Consider the following 25516-nt stretch of genomic DNA (forward strand, 5'->3'; position numbering starts at 1 on the left):
AAGCTTGATTAATTGCACACTCTAAGAGATGCTGAATGGCAGCAAATGAGGAAACAGATTTGGTTCACTTCTCCATCCTGCTGTATTTGTTCAAATAATGGAAACACTGACAAATTCTCCATACTATTTAAAATATTATGTTATGCCCTGGCCAGTGTGCTCAGTGGTTAGAGCATCGGCCCGTGGACTAAAGAGTCACGAATTCAATTCCAATCAAGGACACGTACCTCAGTTGCAGTTTGATCCCTGGCCCTGGTGGGGGTTGTGTGGGAGGTAACCAGTCAATGTGTCTCTCTTGCACTAATGTTTCTTTCTCTCTCTCTTTCTCTCTCCCTCCCTTCCTCTCTCCCACTCTATCCAAAGATACATAGAAAAATATCCTTGGGTGAGAATTTAAAAAAAATAAAATATTACGTTGTTCTCCACCCCCACCCTTTGTTTTTTGACCCAGAATGTAGAGTTTAACTTGTTTAAGGTAAATGTATATTATGTGAATCTATTAGGTATCTGTTCTATAGAGATTGAAGGAGAAATCGCATAGCCATATGAATCTTGAGATATATGAAAAACTCCCTTGACAAAATCCATGTAAAGACTATTCAGAAGCAGAACATATAACAAAGGAAAAGATTCTTCTGTGAAATTCTAATTTCTTCTGTGAGATCCACAGAGTTTCAGAATGCTGATATTAAAGAAAGGCCTGAAGTCTAGCCAAAGAGAAAAGACTGCACACTGTTCCTTCCAACACCCTCGTAACTGGGGGATAGGCAGTAAACACTGAGCTGGGAAATAATCCAGAGAAATCCATTTCAGTCCCACCAAACATGGGCATCCTGACCTAAACAAGCAGATAAAGACAGAGGGAGAGGAGAAAAGAAAACATAAAAGGCTTCTACTTACCAGAGTTGCAGGGCACGCCTCGGGCAGATAAGAGATAGAGCCTTACGGAGCAGCTCAGCCGTATCGCACACACAGTGTAAAGCTTGGTGTTAGCGTCCAGCATGCGACTGTTTTTTTTTTTTTTTTTGCAAAAAAGAACCCCAAACAGGTCGTCCTCTTTTCCCTTTGTGCATTTGTGCTTAAACTCCAAAGGGTTAGTGAAACTTGTAAGCAAGGATGTCAGTTAATCAGAACAATACTTCACATGAAACACACAAACAGTAACAGGGACACATCATGCTCAATGTAGTGGTGCTCAGCAGCTTGTCCCTCTTTTTCTTTTTTCTCCCTTTTTTTAACCTTTCAAAATGAGAACTGGATGTTCTCAGCAAGCAATTGTTAAAACTTTTCACATACACCCTTATATGGTGAAGCAACAAGCCATTAAAAGTGGGCTACCTTATACAGAGAATGTTAAACCAGCACATTCTTTTTTAAAATCTACTCTCAAATAAATCATAGCTGGTTCTGTCTCATGATCTTTATAACTCTAGCTCCTGCTGCACAGACTTCATATACAAGGACCAGAGTCAAATCATATTTGTCTGAATATCATTTTGAGCATCATCTAGACCAAATTTGGTTACCACATGAGCTTTAGTTTCGGCCTGCCCCAGGCCATTGCTTCACAACATAGGAAATAAGCAGGCAAACACACATATATATCCCAGAGACACATGTATATAATATGGTAAGTTTACATATACAGAAGTATCCAGGAAGAACTGAGGACAATCAGCAGGAACTTAACAACTTCCATATGGTCCAGGAAATGAATGTGAGTGGGAACTGGTAAAGGTGTCACATGATGGGATGACTATGGCTAAGGGGAACCAGCGTTTCAGTCAGTGCAGCTAATCCACCAGTTTGCTTTGGAAATAAACATTTCTGATTTATTTAGTAGCTATGAAAAAAAGTATGAGGGTAAGAGTTTCGTGGTCTTTTCTTCCCAATACTCAGAACTCTTGGCTATCAATTTTTGAGTGACAATGCCACAAAGGAGTAATCTTACTGCTCTATGATTAGATAGAAAATTTATGTTCTCCTTTACTGTGGTCTGCCACAAAATGGCAGACAACAAAAACAGTGAACCAGGTCTAAAGAGTTAGCCGTAAATGTCTTCTAGAGTTTTGACTGACCGACACATCATGGAACCCCAGTTAAGAAACACAAGACAAATGGCTGCTACAGTGAGGTTAAAAAAATTAAGTCACACTGGTCATGGAAAGCTAGTGATCATGATTTTTAATCAGCAAAGCTGTTTTCATACTATTCAAAGGTAACCTCCTAACATTTGGAAAGTAAAACTAAAGTACCTTTTGTTCTGTCTGCTGGGCCAACTGGCTCTGAAGTTGGTGAAGCTGGTTTGCTGAACCATCACAGAGGTCATAGTAAGCCTTATTCAGGGCATTCAGTTGCTCAGATATCTGTTCTTTCTCTTTTTCTGAGAGCCTGGAAGATGAAGCATTAAAGTTCTTTTAGAGAAGAACCTTTCTCCAAACTTCTCTATGGCTTCACAATCAGGACTTCTTCAATTTGGATGGTATTCTTTGTCACTGCTAAATATTGATCATCTGGTCAGAGCTCCATACTCATTGACTACTTTGGCTTCTAACTCATAGTCTCCCTGTTTATCTCAAATCAAGTTATAATTCTTGGTGATGTCATGCCCATGTTGCTGATTGTCTATAACACCCTAGGTTTGTAGTCTTGTAATCTTCTCAATCCAAATGGCCTCCACTCCACTTCAGCCCCACTCACACATGGCAAACTTGGACCCCTGCCATCCTCTAAAATTATTCCGCTTCTGCCCTGGCCTGTGTGGCTCAGTGGATTGAGCTTCATCCCATGAACCGAGAGGTTGCCAGTTTGATTCCCAGTCAGGGCAGATGCCCAGGTTATGGGCTTGATCCCCATTAGGGTGCATGCAGGAGGCAGCTGATCAATGTTTCTCTCTCTCCCACTCACTTTTTCTCTCTCTAAAGTGAATAAAAACATATTTCAAAAATAAAATAAAAAATAAAATATTCAACTTCTGAAATTTAAAACTTTAAGAATCTAATATCTGATAATAGCTCTTAATTATAACCCTAACTTTCCAGTTTTTTCTTTACTCCTACATCTCTTTTAAAAATGAAATATTTTAAACAAAGAGAATATAACAAATTCTCATTTACTCATTACCCAACTATCCAGCTTTACCTAATTTTACCAGATTTGCTTTAGATCCTTATCTTAGAAATAAAACATTACATATATAAAGTCCAATGTGTCTTTATCACTAACCCCATTACTTTCCCTTTCTCCCCAGAGGCAAATGCTATCTTGAATCGCGTAAATTTTGCAAGTCCCTTTTCTCATTCTACATTGTTTTTGAGAATGAATCCTGTGATTCATGTTACAACTATCCACCAACTTACTGAGATTTCCCATCTTTCTTGATGCCTCCATTTTCACTTAATCAGCCCCCTCTATTATATGCAATTTCTTCTCTTTAGAGCCCAGACCCCACAGTCCATCATCTCCATCAGTTCCTTACATTCTCACTAACTGATAAAACTCCAGCCTAGATCAGTCAAGCCACTGGATTTCTCTGCTCCCATGTGCAGGCTGCTAAGTACAACCAGTATGGGAGAAATCCCACAGCCACGGAGAAGAGATCCTCCTAGGCTCTAGCCTCCGTGGACTTCAGTGCTTTCTGACATTCCTCTTGGAAGCTCTCAGGCAATCCTTCCTTCTTTCCCCTCAATACCACTCTAAATTTCAGCAAACAACCTCTCTACCTATTTCAAAGACAACATACAGACCACTGGACACTAATTCTCTCCCTTTCTGGTTTCGCTCCAGGCATATTAACCTCTATTCACACCTTTCTTTTTTAGAATTTGTATGAGCTTATTTGAGCCAAACTGACAACATATGCCAGGGAGCAAGAACTCAAATGCTCCCTTTTAATTTTATTTATTACTTTTCATTCACACCATTCTTAAGCTCCTTTTTCTCAGACCTCAGAAGAAAAGCTGTCTTAACTCCTGTTTAAGGTATACTTTCCACCCAGTGGTGAATTTTATCCTCTCTCACATCCTCTGGAACCCCTCTCCTATTACTTCAATCATTCTCCCTTTAAGTCCTTGAGACACAGTCCATAAACACAGTTTAGTTTCTCTGATCTTTTAAGAAAACAAAACTCTTTCTTGATCATATAGTCTACTCCAATTATTTCTACTTTATTATTTCTTTCCTTTCCTATGGCCAAGCTTCTTTTTTAAAATTTTTTTTTCTTCATTGATTTTAGAGAGAGAGGAAAGGAGAGGGAGAGAGATAGAAACATCGATGAGAGATAACAATGAATGGCCGCTTCCTCCATGACCCCTTACTGGGGATCGGGCCCACAACCTGGGCATGTGCCCTGGCCAGGAATTGAATTGAACCGGTGACCTCTTGGTGCATAGGTCAACACTCAACCACTGAGCCACCCTGGCTGGGCTGGTCAAGCTTCTTGAAAGAGTATTTAATTTTATTATCATTACCTTCCTCACTTCAAGTGCTCCCCATCATACTACATCACCCCTAACTTTTCACCACAGTCATCAGAAACTTCCAATTTGCCAAATTTAATAGACACATCTCAGTCTTGACCTTTCTTGACTTCTGACCATGTCCTTCTTTTCAGAATTCTGTTCTCTCTTGGGTTCTGAGGTATCACTCATAATTTTCCTTTTACTTCTCTAAGGCTTCTTTTACAGGGCGAGAAGCACTGAGAAGCCGCTAAGCCTTTGTAAACTAATGCACTCTAATGTTTTCCACTGTATTGATGACTCAAATCTCCATCACTTTAGACTTCTCTCATTAATTCTAAATTTACATATACAGCTGACCACTGGATATTTTTTTTTTTTTTTTTTTTAATCCTCACCCGAGGACATTTTTCTATTTTTTGTTCAGGTAGAGTGGGAGGGAGAGAGAGGAACAGAGAGAGAGAGAGAAACATCGACGTGAAAGGAACACATCGAGTGGCTGCCACCCGCACAACCGACCAGGGCCGGGGACAAACTGCAACCGAGGCACGCGCCCCTAGCGGGAACCGAACCCGGGTCTCTCCGGACCGCAGGTCGACGCTCTAACCGCTGAGCCAAACCGGCCAGGGCGACCACTGGATAATTTTAGTGGAAATATGTAAGGCATAAATTAATGTGTTATGTGCTTCCTAATACATACTAGGTATTTACATTCTGATGTCCCATGGGGTCTTCACATTCATAACGTCTAAAACTAAAGCTGCCCTCTTCCTCCTCAATCCATTATCTTCTTCTGTAATACCTCTCTTGGTTAGTGGCATCGCCATACACCCAATGTAACCAGAGAGTTATATTTGATAATTTTTGTTTGTCACCAAACCCTGTAAGTTCATTAAAAAAATTTTTTTTTCTTTATTGATTTTAGAGAGAGAGGAAGGGAGAGGAAGAGAGAGATGAAAACATGGATGAGAGAGAACATTGATTGGCTGCCTCTTGCATGCCCCACACTGTGGGGATCAGGCCCACAATCTGGGCATATACCCTGACTGGGAATCGAACTGGTGACCTCTGAGCCACACTGGCTGGGCTCATCATCTTTAATATATCGTTAGACTCTTTGTCTCCTTTCCATCCCTCATCATTTCTTGCCTATATTATCAGAACAACCTTACTGGTTGCTCAGGCCCCTACTCTCGCCCCATGTCAATCTACTCTCTATCAAACTGTTCTAGAAACCTTTATCAACAAAATCCAATCATGTTTGTGATCCCTCCATAGCCATGGTAAAACACAAACTCCTCAGCATGAACTACAAGGCTCTTCACAATCTGACTCGCTGCCCTGAATTCTCCAGCCCAAATTCTCATGACCCTAAGTTTTAACAAGATAGATCTGGTCTCCCAGATGTACCATAATCTCTCATTTAATACTTACTTATGACCATGCTTGGCCAAGAAGATCTGTGAAGTTTTAATGGCCTCAGAGACTTGTTCCCGCTTGGTTGTCAGCTCCTCTGCCAGAATCTATTTAGTAGAAATAAAGAGAAAAGCTTCAGAACGTAAACAATTAAAGAATCAAATATTATTGTAAATAACTTTTTTAAAATCCAAGGTGAAAACTTAGTTCAGATTATTATTACCAATGACCTATATACCGCAGATAAAAAGGGTAGACATATAAATGACTTCTAAGTTTCTTTAAGTCCTGAAAGTTAACATTTACTGAGATAACAATCATTCCTGGGTGGCCCATATGTGACTTGTATCATACCACCTAATGCATTATCATATATTAATGTATCTTACCTGTTGTTCTAAAATAGCCTTTTCAATATCTGTCAATTCTTTGGTCTGGGATGAGGTAACTTTGCTTTCTGTATTCCTTGCTAGGGTAGACACCCAGCCCAAAAGTTCTTTAACCTTCTCCACATTTTCCTGTTTTTCCTCTTCTACCACTTTCTAGAACAGGGAATAGAAAATCAGTATGTTAGTCAGTCTTATTAGACTCGCCTAACTTCAGAATTCCTAAAATAGAGACACAAAAGTTAACTAAATCAGCAAGCAGATAAAATAACCTCAAATTAAATATAATTTACCCAGCCTACCACACTGCTCACAGGTGGCCTACCTATAGGATACTAATAGCTAAGTTTGTTGCATCCAAGTTAGTGCCTTTCTAAAAAAGCTCAGTGTTTTATATATGATGGATACTCAGTGATTATTCACTAATTTTTAAAAAGTCCTTCACATATAGCAGCTTATTTTCATAATTCTTATTACAGGGAAAGAGATTAAAGTCTACAGAGATTAAGTGAGGTAGGTATTGACATAAATGAAATCTTTTGCTAATTTACACAGGCAAAAGTTGGTATGGGTTAATGTTTACAAAAGCATTTCTTTTTTTTTATAAGAGTAGCTAAAGATGTGGAAACTTATTTCACAAAGATACAGAATTTTATAGTTATAAAATATCATATATTCATTACAAAAATTTCAAATAACCTGAAATACATTATCCCTTAATCTCATTTTCCAAGGAATTTGATATATACACTTCTAAAGTTGTTTGTATGTTCATAGTGTGTCTTTGTGGTATAAACAATATTGTTTTAACTAAAACTATAATTATATATAGTATTCTAATCATTTTTTCTCCAAATAATATATTAAAACATCTTCCCGTGTCATTTCATTTAAATCTATTAGTTTTAATAGCTTCATAGCATTTCATTGCACAGAATTCAGATGTTTCCACTATTTTCCTTTAACAAATCATGCTTTATTAAGGACCTTTGTTCACATCTTCCCTTCATACTTATAGTATTTCCATACCAAAGATACTTGGAAGTAGTAGTGTTGGATATAATATGGTCAATCCTCATAATTATTCAGATTCCATATTTGTGAATTTACCTACTCACTAAAATTTGTAATCCCAAGATCAATATTTGTGCATTTTCACAGCCATTCCCAGACATGCACAGAGTGGTGGAAAAATATTTTAGTCGCCCAATGTTCCCAGCTGGGGTAGAATAAGGTGACACTGCCTTCTTGTTCCAGCTCTTATACTATACACAAGTGTCCTTTTCACAGTGTTTAGTGTCTAGTTTTCATACTTTTGTGGTTTCTGTTTGTGGTCTTGCTATGTAAAATGGACCCAAGTAGCCCTGGCTGGTTTGGCTCAGCAGTTGGAGCATCGGCCTGCAGACCAGAGAGTCCCGGGTTTGGTTCCCGCTAGGAACACGTGCCAAAAAAAAAAAAATGGACCCAAGTATAGTGCTGTGGTGCTGTCTTGTGCCTATGAAGACAATATGTGTTATATAAGCCTTGTTCAGGAGTGAGTTATAGGGCTTGTGGCCATGGGTTCAATGTCAGTGAATCAAAAAAATATATTAAATAAGGGTTATGCATTATCTGTGGACAAAAATGTTGTGACCAGGGGCTTGCAGGAACCTAACCTTGTATTTCTCCTAGGTACAGAGAGTTCAGGATTCATTAATGTAGTGTTTCCAGCAACCTAAGAGAACACAACCACCATGAATAAAGAAGATTGGCTGTGTGTGCACTTTACATTTTGACTAATGAGGCTAAGGGTTTTTAATTCCATTTTCAAGATGATTTAGGACCCAACTGTCCTCACCTCCTCCTCTTCCAGCCGCTGGAGCGCATCACTGATATATTTTACATGCTGAGTTGTTAAGGTCACCAATGCTGTATAGCGAGTCCTTAAGTCCATGAACTATGGTTCAAAAAAACAATTTAAAAAAATTATCCACCAGAAAAGTAAATTTAAATAGTTGAAAATAAGAGGAAGTTTTCATGAAGTCACATGCTCAACAGAAAGGTGAGCTGTAAATCAAACTGCGAGGCCTAGACAAAGGAATTGTCCCACCCTTTCACCTCTTGAGTGATGGCATCTGAAGAGGAAAGCATGCGACGGCGCTTGCCAGGGGATTTCTGCTGGGATTCCACAAAGGCCTTGTATGTCATCAGTTGCAATTCATAGTCCTGGGAATGAAGAAATTTCACTATGTTTACATAGGGCTTTATAGCTCACACACATCATGTAACAGAAGTCATAGCATTTCATCGCTAGATGGCAATTTGGTGAAGGTTAGCAATTTTTCCTGTAAAGGGCCAGATGGACACTATTGGGCCATGCTATCTCTGTCACTTTGCCACTCAAAATGAAAGCAGCTATAGACAATAAGTAAACGAAAGAGTATGGCTGTATTACAATAAAACTTTACTTAAGGACAATGAAAGTTGAATGAAGTTCCCGTAATTTTCATGTGTCACAAAGTATTATTTGTTTTTGCTTTTTTTAAGCCACTTATTATGGGCCATATAAAAATACGTGTATAGCCCTGGCCAGTTTGGCTCAGTAGTTCAAAGAGTCTCAGATTCGATTCCAGTCAAGGGCATGTACCTCAGTTGTGGTTGAGCCCTGGCCCCTGGTCAGGGTCATGCAGGAGGCAACCAATCGATATATCTCTCACTTCGATGTCTGTCTGTCTCTGTCTCTCTCTCTGTCTGTCTCTCTCTTTCTCTCTCTCCCCCTCCCCCTCTCCCTCTCTCCCTCTCCCTCTCCCCTCCTCTCATTCTATCTGAAGATAAATGGAAAAATATCCTCGAATGAGGGTTTAAAAAAAAAAAAAGTGTACAGGCTAGATTTAGCCTGGGGGGGTCACAGCTGCTAACCTGAGTTTGCAGTTTGTTTGCTAATCACTCTGTTCATGCATGGGCAACTGAAGCCCAGAGATAGGAAGTGAATTTCCCTAATTAACTCAGTGGGTAAGTAACAATGTCAGAATTAGAATCTCCCTTTTCCAATCCCTAAACAAATGCTCTACTCACATCACCATGCTCTTCTGTCACGTCCCCTGCAACCCTGAGAGTGCTGCCCTGGTCCAAGCCCTCTTCATCTCTCACAACACGGGTACAAGAGCTTCTTAGTTACCTTCCTGCTTGTGATCTCACCTCTAATTTATTTTCTATCCTGCCACCAGAATAACTTATCTAAACCAAAGATGACCACTTTGTTCCTCTGCTTAAAAGCTTTCAATGACCTAGAGCAAACACTTCTCAAATACCATCTGGAGATCTTGTTAAAATGCAGATTCTGATTCAGTAGGTTGAAGATGCTGCATTTCTAACAAGCTCCCAGGTGATGTTCCTGGTCCAAATACCATGTTTTCAGTAGCAAGAATAGAAAGTAAAGCCAAAAGAACTGAATAAGGCCTTTCAAAGGTAGGCCCCAGCCTCGTTCTCATTTTCCAGCCACTGCTTCTTTTGTAACATACTTCTTCTAAGCTACACCAGAATATTTCCTGTTTCCTCATATAATCATTGTATGTTCATTCCTCTGTGCCTTTGATTACGTAGTTCCTTTTGCCTAGAATGTGCTGCTTTCTATTTAGAAGACCCTAGGCAGGAGGAAAACATGGAATGAGTTCCTTAAGCAACCTATAGAAAAACAATAGTAGTAATAATAATAAAATGGTAATACTGATAAAAGCACACGCTACCATTTACTGAACATATTTTAGGCGGCATTGTCCTATGCATACATTATCCCATTTAATCTTTACAATTGCTAGGTGAGGTTATTAATGTTCCCGCTCTGTAGATACTGCAACAGATAATTAGAGAGGCTAAGTGCTCGCTCAAAGTCTAAAGCCTGAAAATGGTTAAGGTAGGATATGAACTCAAATCTTTGTGACACCAAGTCTTCTGTTATTAACTAAGACAGTGCATTCATTCAAAAACTATTTGCTGAGCATCTATAATATGCCTGTCATTGCTGAGTGCTACACACATAGTGAAGAGCTAGTCAGAGAAGACTTTGCCCCTCCCCTGGAACTTACATTCTAGTAAGAAGACACATAACAAATAAATATAATTGCAGGTCATTTTTATTTAAAGATGTTATCAGAGAGAGTGGGACAGATCAGGCATGGCCTCATAAACCACATGAGAATGTAAAATCTTAATTATGAATATGACATAAATAAAGCCTTTGGACAGTTTTGAGCAGGAAAAAGAAATGTTTCAATTTACTATGTTTTATCTACTGTAAGGTACAAATTTTCCCCACATTTTAGTAGCTCTAAAATTGTAATATGTCTTACAATCAATGGCATTTGCATAACTGGCAGAGTTTCTTCTTTTTTGGTAATGCCTATAATAGCTGGTGTCTGAAATTCTGTGATTGTAGTCTGTTCTAAAAAGGTGAGTCTGCCGCTGTGTGGGAAAACAGCCCGTGGGCAGGTGCAGAAGCAAGAGATCAGCTCAGAGGTAGTGGACAGTCTAAGAAAGAGTCCTCACTTAGATGTGAACCAGAGAAATGGTAAGGGGATAGGTAATGAGAGGCAGTCAGATCTAAGATATACTGGAAGACTGAGCCAACTTGTTCAAAGATTAAACATAAAGTTTAAGGCAAAGAGAAATTTTAAAGATCATTCTTAGGTTTTCTGCCTCAGCAAATAGGAAAATGGTGACACTATATCCTGAGATAAGCAAGATGGTAATAAAACCCAAATATTCTGTTTTTGACACGTTAAGTTTAAAAGGCTCGTGGATCATTCGAATGGAGAATCCTCGAATCATAGTTGGTATCTGGTACCTCTCTGAGCATCCTCAAATGTGGAGCCATGAGAAGTACACATCTGCACTAACTGAAGTATGGGGCCAGACTGTAGCAGAAAAGCTGCAGTGGAAAACCAACTGTGACAATGCAGGTCTCCCTAAACTGAAGATCACTGATGCTCCTTTTGGGACATGGCAGAGTTACCTTTACAATAGTGGAGTACTGCTGGGAAAATTTCTGACACTGGTCCAGTTTTGTCTGATTTCTCTCAATTTCTGCAAACAGATCCTAGGAGCCAAAATATCACAGTATTATTGTCATTACCATCACTGAAACAGTTGAGCATTTATTAGGTTCTAAGGCAGTTGTTTTCAAACCTTAGCTACATCAGAATCACCTGAAAGACAGAACAAAACATCGATTACTGGGCCCCATCCTCAGAGTTTCTAATTCAGTAGGTTTGGGTTTAGGTTTGAGAACTTGCATCTCTAACATGTTCCCAAATGGTACTGCTAGTCTGGGGTCCACACTTTGAAAAGCACTGTTCCAAGCATTGTACTTGTATCACGTCATTTAATCCTAACAACAATAACTTTATGAGGTCAGTTGAATAAATAATACACTATATATCCTTTTTATTGATGAAGTAGAATACTGAGAGATTAAGTAATTTGTTCAAGGTCTCCAGTAAGTGAGCAAACCAGGGTTAGAATTCAGGCAACCTAACTGTAATGCTAAACAAAACAACAGATCCATAAAACCAACAAACAAAAAGTGCTTTGAATGAAACAATTTTCTTCCACTCATAGCTCTTCCTGGGTTTTCATTTCTCCATATTCTAATCCTATTAAAATAAAATTTAATATCAAGAAGCAAAATAATTCAGCCTTGGAAAGGTGGCTCCATTGGTTGGAGCATCATCCTGTACAACAAAAATTTGCAGATTCGATTCATGGTCAGGGCACATACCTAGGTTGCAGGTTCAATCCCTGGTAGGGGCACATATAGGAGGTAAATGATCGATGTTTCTCTATCACACCCATGTCTCTCTCTCTCTCTCTCTCTCTCTCTCTCTCTCTCAGATCAATTAAAACATATCCTAGGGTGATGATTAAAATAAATAAACACAAACAAACCAAAATAATTTTAATCTGCCCATCAAGTGATTTCAGTATACACACATAGAAACTCAGAATTAAAAGGGACCTTATAGATCGTCTGGCCTAAAGGCAACACCAGTATCTTGAGACCATCTTCCTTCAACCCTTTTCAGAAGACAGGGCTCAGAATATCTTACCATTTAGGGGAAGCTTAAGACCTAGCACATCATCTATTTTTATGATGAGCTAACCCCCACCCCACCCCAATCCCCAACTGCCACTGTGCGGCACCCACCGTCTGCTGGCTGAGCTGCTCTGATAGCACTCTGGAATCCTCTGCCTGGCCTGGCTTCATCATTTCCTGCTGGGCAGTGGTTTCCTCAATCCACTTGATGAGAGTTCCATGGCAGGCTCGATAATCTCCCAGAACTTCCTGGATACTTTCTAGTTCAGATTGGCTGGAGAGGCAGAAAAAATTGCTATCAGATATCTTGGTGTCAATACAATAAAGTAAATGAGACAATTCCCTCCTTAGCCTATACTTTCAGTTGAGCGTGACCACAGAGGATACATTTTTATTTGAAGGGGAACAGCAATACAATGCTGAGAACTATGCATGTACCCAGTGCCCCATGGGGTAAAAACTGAGTAGAAACCACTTGTACCCTGGTAACTATGAAAACAGTCTGGGGCCTGGCATCCCACAACACTAATCGTTGTTGAATTTTTTGCATAAATTGCCAAAGATTTCTAGGGTTGCCAATAAGGTAGCACCGGCGGTACACTCCTGTCCCCTGATAACACAGTACCTGTCAGATTATCCCAGCAATGATTTATGAATCACTCTAATTTCTTGGGGAGGACAGTGGGGGTAGGGTTGGTAAAAAATAGTAATTATTTACTGTTAATTTCAGTAACAGTTTCTTATATCACTTTTGTTAGCCTAGCCAGTTTTGGCAGAGTAATCCAATTATAGAGAAGCAATCCAAACTTACATAACTCCTCTCCCTATATATTTGCCGAGAACCTAGCTTCAGATAGGTAGTTTTCTATCTTATTCAAATCAGTTATCAGAAGTAGGATCTCAGGTTACAGGGATAAAAACCACTGAATTAGCGAATGAAAGTAAGCAAGAAATTCTGCAAAGGCTCAGTATGAAAATAGTTCATATTTAGATTCAAAGCTAGTAAAGCATGACCTGAAACTCAGGTTCTGTCCTTAGGAGATCACCAGGTCTCCTTTCCAGTCTATATTCTAAGATGTCATTGTCATCATGACTTATCCAGGTAAAACCTGGGACACAAGAGAGGCACAACTTAATAGAACCATCACTGCTGACTCAAAAACAAGACTCCAGTCTACTTTGGAGTTGGTGGTCCCAACTTCCTGTCACTTACCTTGTCCAGAATTCACAGCATCATTTAATTTTTACCTCTCCTATCAATTCTTGCCTTTAAACAAGAATACACAGATATAACTCTGTTTTTATTTAAAATCTAGTCCCTGGACCCTAATAGAAGAAAAGCGTAGGGCTACCACTCACCGGGTCTCAAGCTGGGCCATGACCCGGTGCCAGCGGTCCTGAAGCTGGGAGCCTTTTTCCTGATAGCGCTCCAGATCCAGGTTTCGCTCTGGGGTCAGACGACTCAGCTGCTCTGCCACTACCTTGGCCTTGGCAATTTCCTCATCCAGGACTGAAAACACTGAATTCTTGTCCTTGACATCACTAAGCCAGTGCTATAAAAACACAAGCACAGCAACACAAGATTTAAAGTATTCCATGCTAAAAAGTAAAAGACTCAGACTAGGGCAGACAACAAGGACAAGATCTACAGCTGGCTCTACATTAAATCTGTGATTCAGTAGCTAGACCCTATAATGTTTGTACCAGAAATGCCTCCATAGTACTCAAACACACCGGCAGCCAAGGGCAGGCAGTAGAGTATAGAGAAATGTGCAAAGAACCTGTGTTGGAAACCTGGCTCTATCACTTATAAGCTATAAAACCAAGATAAGTCACTTAGCCACTCTGACTCTTGGTTTTCTTATCTGTAAATGAAGATAAAAATCCCTTCCCTATCCACCTCACAGAGTTGCTTAGAAAAATCAAATGAAGTAATAGCTAAGTGATTTACAAACTCAAAGCAAAACCAGCGTCTCCCTTTTCTAGCTAGACATATTTCTCAGTCCCTTCTTTAAATCCATTTTTAACATATTAAATATGATATTTTGCCTAGTTCAAATGCAAACTTAAAATCAGTGTCATGCCATCCAAAACTATACTTCTCTGCTAACTCAAAGCATTGGATAACTGTATTAAGTAAACCTCCTAAGAAACTCAGAGCAACCAACCCGTAATGTAGAGTGATGGGACTCCAGGGCTGAGAGATCTGCTGGCACTGCTTCTTCTTGACTCAGTTTGATCTCATAACCTTTGACCAAGAGTTCAGCATCCTGAATGCTACGCACGATAACATCGATTGTCTTGAGCCTGTGAGGATAAAATCATTTCATTAAAGCCTGCATTTTAAGAGCTGGGCTACAGACCTGGAGTACTAAGGAGAGGTTCACAAAACATAACTGCCAAAATCAATTTCATAAAAATAAGAAAGCATGGTATATGTGGTACCAATTTAAGCCAATTCAAAATAAAGTTCTATTTTGACCCTGGGACATGCACACACATGGTAGACTCATGGGAGAAAAGGTGAGGTCAGAAACCCACTCAATACTATGAAGCATCAATGATCTGTTTCTCCTCAAGGTCACGGGTGGAGATTGGGTGGTTAGAGGGAAGAGCTTCAAAGACCTGTATTTAATTTACTTAAAATTTTTCTTTTTCTTCTTAGTGTCCCTTTTTCTTTTTTCTTCTTCTTTTTTCAGAGGTATCTAATCAAACAGAAATGAGGTACAAAGGAGTCCTAACACTATAAATCAACTTTTCCCACTGGTATTTTTGTTCAGTGGAGCCAAATGAACCTACTCCATACTTGGAACTACAGAGACTATGGTCTCTTATCATGGGTACATGCTCATCAAGATCTGCCCCTTCTCATCCCAATGGAAAACATTGCCATTTAGACCCAAATCCTCAGCTCACTCACTTATTCAGATAGACAGTGGAGAGACCATACACATGGTCCATTTTCTCCATCAGCAGATTGAGTTCCGAGTGAAGAGTTGAAACACATGAACCAGATGGGGACTGATGGAGAAAACTGTTGCATTTCATGGAAACAGCATCCAGATCTGACCTGAGTTGCTGCAAGTCACCCTGGGTACGCTGTCAGGAACAAGACATACAATAAAGATGGAAATAGATTAAAGAAATTAAAACAGCAAAATATTGAAAGCAACCTAAATGCTATCTATAAGAGAATGGTTGAATAAACTCTGAAACAGTACTGAAGGGGGAGAAGAGGGAAGAATACACAAAAGTAATTTTTGAACAAAGTATCTGGACTATTGACATACCTTCAGGCTAACAACAAAAATAACTATAAATAAATGTTGAACTCCAGTTAATAGGCTTGTTTTTTGTGGTAGTATGAGTTAGCAATTCTGAAGCACTCTCTGTACATGTAAGAACTGAACAATAAGTAAATTTATTGTGGATAACGTAAAGTAAGTTTTTCAGTCTTGAGTAAGGAAAGGCAGAATGGTTAGAATAAGCCCTGTGGAACCAGAGGGAGATAAGATACATATGACTCATATGACTTCACTGGTGTGTGTGTGTGTGTGTGTGTGTGTGTGTGTGTGTCTGACAAATACATTGATCTACCTTCATAATATATTTATAGGTACACACTCACACATAAGTATATTCATATATACGTGTGTATATATATACATACATACATATATAAATATATATGTGTATATATATGTGTTCATATATATAAATCAGTGTATAATACAGGAGTGTGTTTGTATGTGTGTATGCATATGTTTGTAAATATGCATTTTTCCTAGCTCTTATCTGCTGAGCAATGATACCCCAACAACAATGAGCATACTCAGCACCCAGATCTTGGTTTCTAAATACTAGCACCCAGATCTTGGTTTCTAAATACTATTCTTCTCTAAAGGAAGCAGGGCTCCTTAGAGAAATGGCTGATCCCAGGGTTGTGGCTTGCTAGGGTAAGATGAACTTGGAATATCTTGTTTTACTGAGAAATAATAAAGCACTCAAAGAATAATGACATGTTAAAATGACATAGGAACCAGCTTGAAGGGGCTACCAAGGGCTAAATATGGAAAATTTTGAACATCAAAGATAGTAGCAAATTATAAACCATTGAATAAATACGAATTCATCAGTCTATACTGACATAAAGAGAAGAGAGAGGGAGGGAAGCAGCTCTTCCCATTTGATAGAACAGAAATTTAAAAATTTAAAAGGAATGACAATTACAAAATTCCCTTTTGGCAACAATCCTACTAATAATTATTCAGTCAAGAGTTGACAACAGATGCTAAAACTAGTTGGTGAAAGTTGAATGTAAGATAAGATATTTACATAGTTTCAAAGTACCTCCCCACAAAATAATTAGTAATCACAAAAAGGAAAATAGCAACAAGTGATAAAAATGATCACTATTAATGGGACAAATCAACATCACATGCCTCCTGCTTTTAATCACCAGGGACACAATATCACTTCCATGGTATTTCTGCCAAAAACATGTAACCTATTTATTTATTTATTTATTTATTTATTTAATCCTCACCCGAGGACATTTTTCCATTTTCTGTTCAGACAGAGTGGGAGGGAGAGAGAGAAAGAGAGAGAGAGAGAGAGAAACATTGACGTGAAAGGGACACATCGAGTGGCCGCCACCCGCACAACCCATCCAGGACCGGGGACAAACTGCAACCGAGGTATGTGCCCTTAGCGGGAACTGAACCTGGGTCTCTCCGGACCGCAGGCCAACGCTCTAACCGCTGAGCCAAACCAGCCAGGGCTGTAACCTATTTCTAATCATGAATAAGCCTCAGATAAACACAAATAGAAGGACATTCTGCAAAATAAATGGCTTGCACTGTTAAAAAAATGTTACACTCATGAAAGATGAAAAAAAAAAGCTGTTTCAGGTTAAAGAAATACAAAGAGATACAGCAACTAAATGCAAAGCATGGATTGGATTGAATCCTCTACTAAATACTGTATTAAATCCTCTACCAAAAAAATTTTTTTTCAAGTACAATAGGGTGGGTTGGGGTGCTACCCCAATAAGGATTATTAGGTCAGCTGATAAAATTTTAATAAGGTCTTATATATCAATATTCATTTTCTAATTTTAATCATTGTCCTGTGGTGGTGTAAGGGATTATCCTTGTTTTTGGAAATGCACACTGAAGTATTTAGGGGTAAAGGAGCATCATTTCTGGAAGTTATTCTCAAGAAAAAAAAAATTATTATGTACACATATATGTTGAAGAAAATGTAAAGCAAATGTAGAAAAAAGTTAACATTTGGGGAATCTAGGTAAAGGATAAATCTAGGTGAAGAATAAAAACTTCTGTATATCTGAGCCCTGGCCTGTGTGGTTAGGATGGTTGGACCATCATCCCACACATAAAGGGGTAGTGGGTTTGATTCCTGGTCAGGGCACAGGCCTGGGTTGTGGATTTGATCCCCAGTTGGGGCAAGTATGGGAGGCAGCCAATCCATGTTTCTCTTTCTCCCTCTCCCTTCTTCCTTTTCCCTCTCTCTCTCTAAAGGTCAATGGAAAACAAACAAACAAAAAAACAAAAAAGACTTCTGTATATTTGGAACTATTTTTTTAAAGTAAAAAAAAGGTCCTTTAGAAGAGCTGAATATTAACATTTATTTCCTAGAATGTTTGATTTTATAGGCACAGATAGATTTTGGATGACTACAGAAAAGTAAAATGCTTCAATATGAGAATTACAGCCTGGCCAGTGTGGCTCAATGGATTGAGCATTGTCCCATGAACTGAGAGGTCCCGGTTCAATTCCTGGTCAGGGCACATGCCAGGGTTGCAGGTTATATCCCCAGTAGGGGGTGTGCAGGAGGCAGCCAATCAATGTTTCTCTTTCACATTGATGTTTCTCTCTCTCTCTCTCCTCTTCTCCCTCTACAAAATCAATAAAAACTTTTTAAAAAATGAGAATTATAGTTTTATTAAATCCCTCTTGGCCAATGATATTCATACTGCACGCTAAACCTCCTCTTTAAGCTTAAGAATAATTAAGAAAGGTTAAGAAAAAAACCACTCCTTCTCATTAGCCATTCTCTTCTATTCCCTTTAAGCTCCCAGATCAAATCTAACATTCTTTTTTGATGGTATATTTTTATTAAATGGTATGCATACTGTGACAGTAAAATCCTGGAGCAAACAGGACAATAAAAATATGGAATGCTTCACAAATTTCTGAGTCATTCTTGTACAGGGGCCATGCTAATCTCCGCATTATTCCAACTTTAGTATATGAACTGCTAAAGCGAGCACCAAATCTAACATTCTTCACAGAGCTCTCTCATACTATCCCAAGTAGAAATGTTCTATAATACTCTAAATTCCTACAGCAATGTCTGCTTGGAAATCTGGAAATACACTAGGTACTATCTTATAACCTCTCTTTTTCTAAAGTCTCTAATTGTGACTTCAACCTGTTGTCCTTTTTTTTGTATGTGCCCCTAGCGGGAACCGAACCTGGGACTCTCTGGTCCGCAGGCCGACACTTCAACTGCTGAGCCAAATCGGCCAGAGCCAACCTGTTGTTCTTCTTTAACTACACTGTAAGCTGAAAGCAAGAATTTTGGCTTACTTTTCTTTGCATGGCTCTGAGCACTTGATAAAGCAACTAGTATTTGCTACTTTTATTTCAAGAATACTACCCTACATTTTTATAGCATTTTACTTTTCCAGAAAGTTTAGTATATTATACTATATTCCTTAATTTTCAAAACAACTCTGTGGCTCAAATATTATCTCCATTTTATAAGGAAGGAAATTAAAGATAAGAGTTAATCTGTTATGGGCAGAAGTGGGGAGGAGGGTGTCAATGTGGGGAAAAAAGGAGGGACATCTGTAATACTTTCAATAATAAAGATAAATTAAAAACAAAAAGAGAGTTAGCCCTGGCCAGTTTGGCTTAGCGGTTAGAGCATTGGCCTGCAGTCCGGAGAGACCCGGGTTCAGTTCCCGCTAAGGGCACGTACTTCGGTTGCAGTTTGTCCCTGGCCCTGGTTGGTCGTGCGGGTGGCAGCCACTCAATGTGTCCCTTCACGTCGATGTTTCTCTCTCTCTCTCTCTCTCTCCCTCTCACTCTATCTGTATGAAAAATGGAAAAAAATATCCTCGGGTGAGGATAAAAAAAAAAAAAGAGAGAGAGTTAATTTGCTTAAAGTCACAGAGAAAGTGCATTAGAACCCAGAGTAAAATCTGCTTCATTCCTTAATATTTTTGAATCACATGAATAACAGTAACCATGTAATAGAAAATAACACATACATATGAGACAGAGCAGACAGCAGCATCTCTACTGTGCAGTCTTTAAATGCACAGCCCAAATGCAGCACTTAGAGCAATTTACCAGTTTGCTTGCCTTCCAAACTGAGTAGGAAATTAATTAACATTCAGCCATACACTGGGAGCCAAAATCAAGGTTTTCCTCAGGTAAAAGGTATTTACAGACTGTAGGGAAGTAGGATTTACATGAGTCTATTGCCTTATTTCTTAGGACCCATACTCTCTTACCACCCAATTCATTCTGAAAGCATTTATTGTGCAACCGACACCCACCTTGTTCTTAGGGCTTACCTCTTGCTCTGCAATTCTTAATGCGCTGTCCTGCCGGGCATCTTTGTCAGTCCTAGAGCTGGCTGGGGTCTGGATTCGTTTGACTAGCCTCTGTTCACACTCTTCCAAGCGAAGCCGGATATTCTTCAGCTCTGAAATGTACATCTTGGCCACAGTTTCCTCTTTGTCCTCTGTGAATGCACAAGCACAGAAGACTACTAAGCACTACACCAGAGATCAGTAAACCTAGGAAAAACAGATTCACCTTCAGACAGAGAGTACCAATGGTTCCAGCAGACCTGACAGTCCACCAGTGAAAGTAAGGCCCTTATATGGGGAACCTTATGCCTGATTCTAATTCCCTGCATCATATGATCTTTAAGGATCCAAACATGTTATTTCCACAAGAAAATGTGATAGGTTGATTAGCAATAAAGACTAAAATATGGTCTCTTCTTCCATGATCTGAATTCATCTCTAAAAGTTCTTCTCTCTCAAGATTTTAGTGGTGACAGTACTTTTTAGTTTATATGAAGGGTCTTGCAGCACCCTTCAGAGCTCCCGTTCCACCAGGACTGTCCTCTTCCCAAGGCACACACCATTTTCCATAGATTTCATCAGGTGCTGGAAGTGGGTTTTACAAGCCTCCACTTCCTCTTCCAAACGCAGACGGTCTGCCACTGAGAAGAGCACCGAGTCACAGCTATCCTGCAAGAAGTCTTCATAGTGGGCCTGCAGGGTCTTCATAACTTGGTGACACTCCCCTGGTGTTGACGACCGAAGCTAGACAGGAAAAGTCAGAAGAAATTTCAACAGAATAGGAACATAACACTCTTGCTCTCTTTCTTTTTATTGACATTTAACATAGACACAAAATAATGTACAAACTATAACTGTAAACATGCTGATTTTTCACAAAGTGAACTTGTCCACGTAATCAGCATTTAGATTAAGAACAGAACATTACTAGCATCCTGGAAGCACCCTTTGTACACCCTTGGACATAATCCTTAATAAGAATTAATTCATTATATTCCCCTACTACATGTACTTATGCAAAAGAGATGCTGATCCTGCAGTGAGAAGAAACCTACAACCTTCTCCCTCTGCCAAGAAGACCAAATATGTTATTAATTTTCATCAGGGATTTCCTTAATCATTCAGGCTGCTGTTTCTAGTTCCTAAGAACCTCAGGCCCTTAACCCTGAACCAGTCTTCCTGACTCCATTTTATTCTGATTGGGTGGGTAGGAGTCTCACAGTAATGAAAAAAAGTTCCTTCTGAAAAAAGCTTGCCAGTAGAATGTGAGCCTGAGGTAATGCTTTCATAATTACCTTTTCCAGGTTCCAGGTCTTTACAAAGTCAAGGTCCTTCCTCAGATAGTTCCAGGAGATAAGGCTTTTGGTGTTAATATGTAGCTGATGCCAAAGGGTCATCACCTTCTGATAAGACTGCTCCACTCTAGGAACAAAAGAGGAGCTGGTTTTAACTTTTATAAGACTTGAGCTTCACATGAGAGACCCCCTCAGGAAAATATGTGATTATTTTAGCAGAGTTGAGCTTATATGCTGAGCAGAGAAAGGCAATAAGCCAAAAACTAAAAACACAGAATCTGTAGAACTAAATAAATTGAGATCCCCAAGTAATCTGGACTTGCTACACTATTATGTATATGATATCAGCACACATTTAGCAATCTCATAAATGTTATCTGAATGAAATATAATTACACAGGGTTAGAGAGAAGAAATACTTGGGGAAAGCAATAATATGAAAATTAGAGATAAAATAACCTCATTTGGAATTGTTGAAAAATGACATCAAGACTTAAAAAGTGATTTGCTTGTTCTATATATTTACAAAACTGCTAAAATGTTTAAAAGTTAATAGCAATTAATCATGGGGCATATAGAGGGAAACTGTTTGAGAAGATTTCTTCTTAAGCATCCATGCCTAATTCAATCTCAACTTTTAGAAGACTTAAACACACAGATACACAGACACAAGCAGCAAATACCAAATTACCTTGAATTTCTTTAAGCTGAGAAATGTGAGATATTAAAATAGGATGAAAAACTAGAAGCCAGGATTGTCAGTTAAAAATAAAAGAGCCCTGGCCGGTTTGGCTCAGCGGTTAGAGCGTCGGCCTGCGGTCTGGAGAGACCCGGGTTCGGTTCCCGCTAAGGGCATGTACTTCGGTTGCAGTTTGTCCCCAGCCCTGGTTGGTCGCGCGGGTGGCAGCCACTCGATGTGTCCCTTCACGTCGATGTTTCTGTCTCTCTCTCCCTTCCTCTCTCTTCCTCCCACTCTATCTGTACAAAAAAAAAAAATGGAAAAATACCCTCGAGTGAGGATAAAAAAAAAAAAAAAACAAATAAAAATAAAAGACATTAAACTCATTAGTTTATCTTCCCTTTTTCCAAAAATCCCACTAAAATGTCAGCAAAGTTAAAAGTTCAGGAAATCTCAAAGAAATATACAACAGAAAGAAAATTAGAGAATCAGTTCACGAGATCAAATGAGAGTTCTTAAAAGCAAGAACAGAACACAGAGAAGGAAATAATTAAATAAATAATCCAAGAAAAATTTCCCCAAATCTCAAAAATATGAGTTTCCAGTTTGTATTCAGAGTAAGCATCAAGACTCCCCAGAAGACAGAGCATCCCCTCCAAAGATCAAAGACAAACAGAAGGATTTTAAAAGCTTTAGAGTTAAAGGGTTCATTCAAAAGTTCCAAGTATCAAACTGGTCTGCACTGTGACTGTAATAAAGGGTATACAGTTCTGTGCATCTGTCAAAACCAGAGACAGGCCCCGGCGGGTTTGGCTCAGCAGTTAGAGCATCAGCCCATGGTCCAGAGAGAGCCGGGTTCAGTTCCTGCTAAGGGCATGTACCTCGGTTGCAGTTTGTCCCCGGCCCTGGTTGGGGTCATGTGGGTGGTAAACTACTCGATGTGTCTCTCTCACATTAATGTTTCTCTCTCTCTCTTCCTCCCTCTCACTCTATCTGAAGATACATGCAAAAATGTCCTCGAGTGAGGATTACAAAAAAAGAGACTGCTCCCTGCAAAGGGAGAATTTGACAGTTGCGTAAACTTAAAAAAAAAAGATAAAGAATGAGAATGCACTGTACTTCTCAACAGCAAACTCCGAAAGCTAGAAAATAGTGGAACAGTGCCTTCAAGGTTCAGAGTGAAATAATTTTCAAAAGAATTTTGTTATGAAAATTCATAACTGACCAATTCATTATGAAGGGAAAAGAAAGACATTTTCAGAAAAGAGAGGTTCCAAAAATGTTACTTCTCATGGGCTTTTTCTCTGTAGGCTCCTAAAGGGTGTACTCTCCCACCCCAAGGAATGAACCAATAAATAAGACTTGGTTTGTGGGAATCAGTGGTCCACACAGACAGGAGGACAAGAAAATCTTCAGGATAGAGATGAAGTGAAGTGTGAGGTAGGCAGTACTGAAGCAGGTCTACACAGCAGGTTCAGACTGAACAAGGAAGGCAGAATGAGCCAAAAGAGATGTTTCCGAAACAAAAATGAAAATTACCTGCAGTGTTTGGCCAGCCTTGTGGGAGAATTTGGGAATAAATTCATAATATGTAAAAAGACAACTAAGCAAACTTAAAAACAACAATTATTGATACAGCCACTATAGAAAACAGCATGGTGGTTCCTCAAAAAATTAAGAACAGAGTTACCATATGACCCAGCAATCCCCCTTCTGGGTATCTACCCGAAAAACTCGAAAACATATTATTTGCAAAGATACATGCACCCCTACGCTTATTGCAGCATTATTCACAGTGGCCAAGACATGGAGACAACCAAAGTGTTCTGCAATAGAGGACTGAATAAAGAAGATGTGGTGCATGTATACCATAGAATACTACTTAGCCATAAGAGAAGATGAAATACTGCCATTTGCAACAACATGGATGGACCTTGAGAATATGATGCTAAGTGAAATAAGTCAGTCAGAAAAAGCTAAGAACCATATGATTTCACTCATATGTGGGCTATGAAACTGAAACTCATGGACACTGACAGCAGTGTGGTAGCTACCAGAGGGAAGGGGGTAGGGAATGGGGGGGGAAGAAGAGGTCCTAATATATGGTGACGGAAGATGGTTTGACTTTGGGTGCCAGGCAAATGGTGCAGTATCCAGATCTTGTATCATAGATATGTACACTTGAAAACTATATGATCCTATTAACTAATGTCACCTCAATAAATTTAATAAAAATTTTTAAAAAGTATCAACTCCAAAGAAACAAAGAGCTATACAAGAAAGTAAATAATTTACTCATACATATATTCAATCACCCACTCATTCATTCTTTCCTTCAGCAACCACCTACTGAGCACTTACCATGTGTCAGCAATGATTCTAGGTGCTAAGGCTACAGAAGTAAACAAAACAGACCAAAACTTCTATTCTTTTGGAACTTTCAACAAGAGGGGAGAGGCAATAAACAAATATATTATCTGCTTCTTTTTGGCTAGAACTTCCATCTTCCAGTAATTCGCCAAAATGACGAACACAAAGGGAAAGGGGAGAGGCACCCACTGTATGTTCTCTAGGACTTTTAGAAAATATGGAGTTGTTCCTTTGGCTACATACATACAAATCTATAAGAAAGGTGATATTGTGGACATAAAGGGAATGGGCACTGTTCAAAAAGGAATGCCCCACAAATGTTACCATGACAAATCTGGAAGAGTCTACAATGTCACCCAGCATGCAGTGGGCATTGTTGTGAACAAACAAGTCAAGGGCAAGATTCTTGCCAAGAGAATTAATGTATGTATTGAGCATATTAAGCACTCTAAGAACCGAGACAGCTTCCTGAAACATGTGAAGGAAAATGATCAGAAAAAGGAGGCCAAAGAGAAAGGTACCTGGGTTCAACTGAAGCGTCAGCCTGCTCCACCCAGAGAAGCACATTTTGTGAGAACAACGGAAAGAAGCCTGAGCTGCTGGAGCCCATTCCCTACGAACCATGGCATGATAAGTGTAAAAAGAAGACCTCTGTACTGATAAAAAAATGTTCCTCTTAATTGAGTAGAAGAGTGATGTCCCTTCCCCCCCCAAAATAATGAAAGAAAACCTGGTGTCCTAAAAAAACAAACAAACAAACAAAAAACAAATATATTATCTATTAGGCTCTATTAAGTATTATGAAAAAAATAAAGATGAGTAAAGGAGACAGAAAATGACAGGCAGTGAGAGGGAGTGGGGTGCGTGGGGCGGTCATATGAACTGAATGAAGCAAGGGAGAGAATCACATAAATATCTGAAGCAAGCAGAGGAAGTGAAAGGTCTGATGCAAGAATAAGCTTGTGGTGTTTAAGAACAGGAAAAAGACGAGAGTGACTGGAGCTAAGCATAATACAGGAGAGTGGCAGGGGATGAGTGTACAGAGCAAAGGTACAATGAGGATAGGCTCACAACAATCCCCTATAAGCACTGTGTGGCTCAGTATAAACCATGTAATATAATAACACAAAAATATCAATTTAAACAAAAATGTCACATAACTACATCTGGAAGATGGGAAAAGGAGAAGTGTATGCAGGTGTATGTGTAGCATGCTAAA

At 39.2% G+C, this 25516-nt stretch overlaps 1 protein-coding gene and 1 non-coding gene across 5 annotated transcripts in view; both read right to left on the bottom strand.

The window, feature by feature from the left end:
- MACF1 (microtubule actin crosslinking factor 1) overlaps positions 1-25516 on the bottom strand; it is a 233613-nt gene that overhangs the window by 122821 nt on the left and 85276 nt on the right. For all 4 annotated transcript variants that reach the window (XM_036257347.1, XM_036257345.1, XM_036257348.1 and 1 more), the window contains exons 23-35: positions 21249-21375; positions 20514-20697; positions 19936-20105; positions 15250-15428; positions 14498-14636; positions 13689-13882; positions 12441-12603; positions 11250-11333; positions 8357-8464; positions 8097-8195; positions 6263-6415; positions 5892-5980; positions 2256-2391 (exon numbers count right to left, since the gene is read on the bottom strand). In XM_036257347.1, the coding sequence (XP_036113240.1) occupies positions 2256-2391; positions 5892-5980; positions 6263-6415; positions 8097-8195; positions 8357-8464; positions 11250-11333; positions 12441-12603; positions 13689-13882; positions 14498-14636; positions 15250-15428; positions 19936-20105; positions 20514-20697; positions 21249-21375 (1825 nt within the window). The remainder of the gene's footprint in view (positions 1-2255; positions 2392-5891; positions 5981-6262; positions 6416-8096; positions 8196-8356; positions 8465-11249; positions 11334-12440; positions 12604-13688; positions 13883-14497; positions 14637-15249; positions 15429-19935; positions 20106-20513; positions 20698-21248; positions 21376-25516) is intronic.
- On the bottom strand, positions 18518-18621 carry LOC118627335. The gene has a single exon (XR_004959094.1). It is a non-coding gene; the product is annotated as a U6 spliceosomal RNA (small nuclear RNA).

The sequence above is a fragment of the Molossus molossus genome, unplaced genomic scaffold, assembly GCF_014108415.1.
Source record: "Molossus molossus isolate mMolMol1 unplaced genomic scaffold, mMolMol1.p scaffold_m16_p_12, whole genome shotgun sequence".
NCBI classification, from domain to species: domain Eukaryota; kingdom Metazoa; phylum Chordata; class Mammalia; order Chiroptera; family Molossidae; genus Molossus; species Molossus molossus.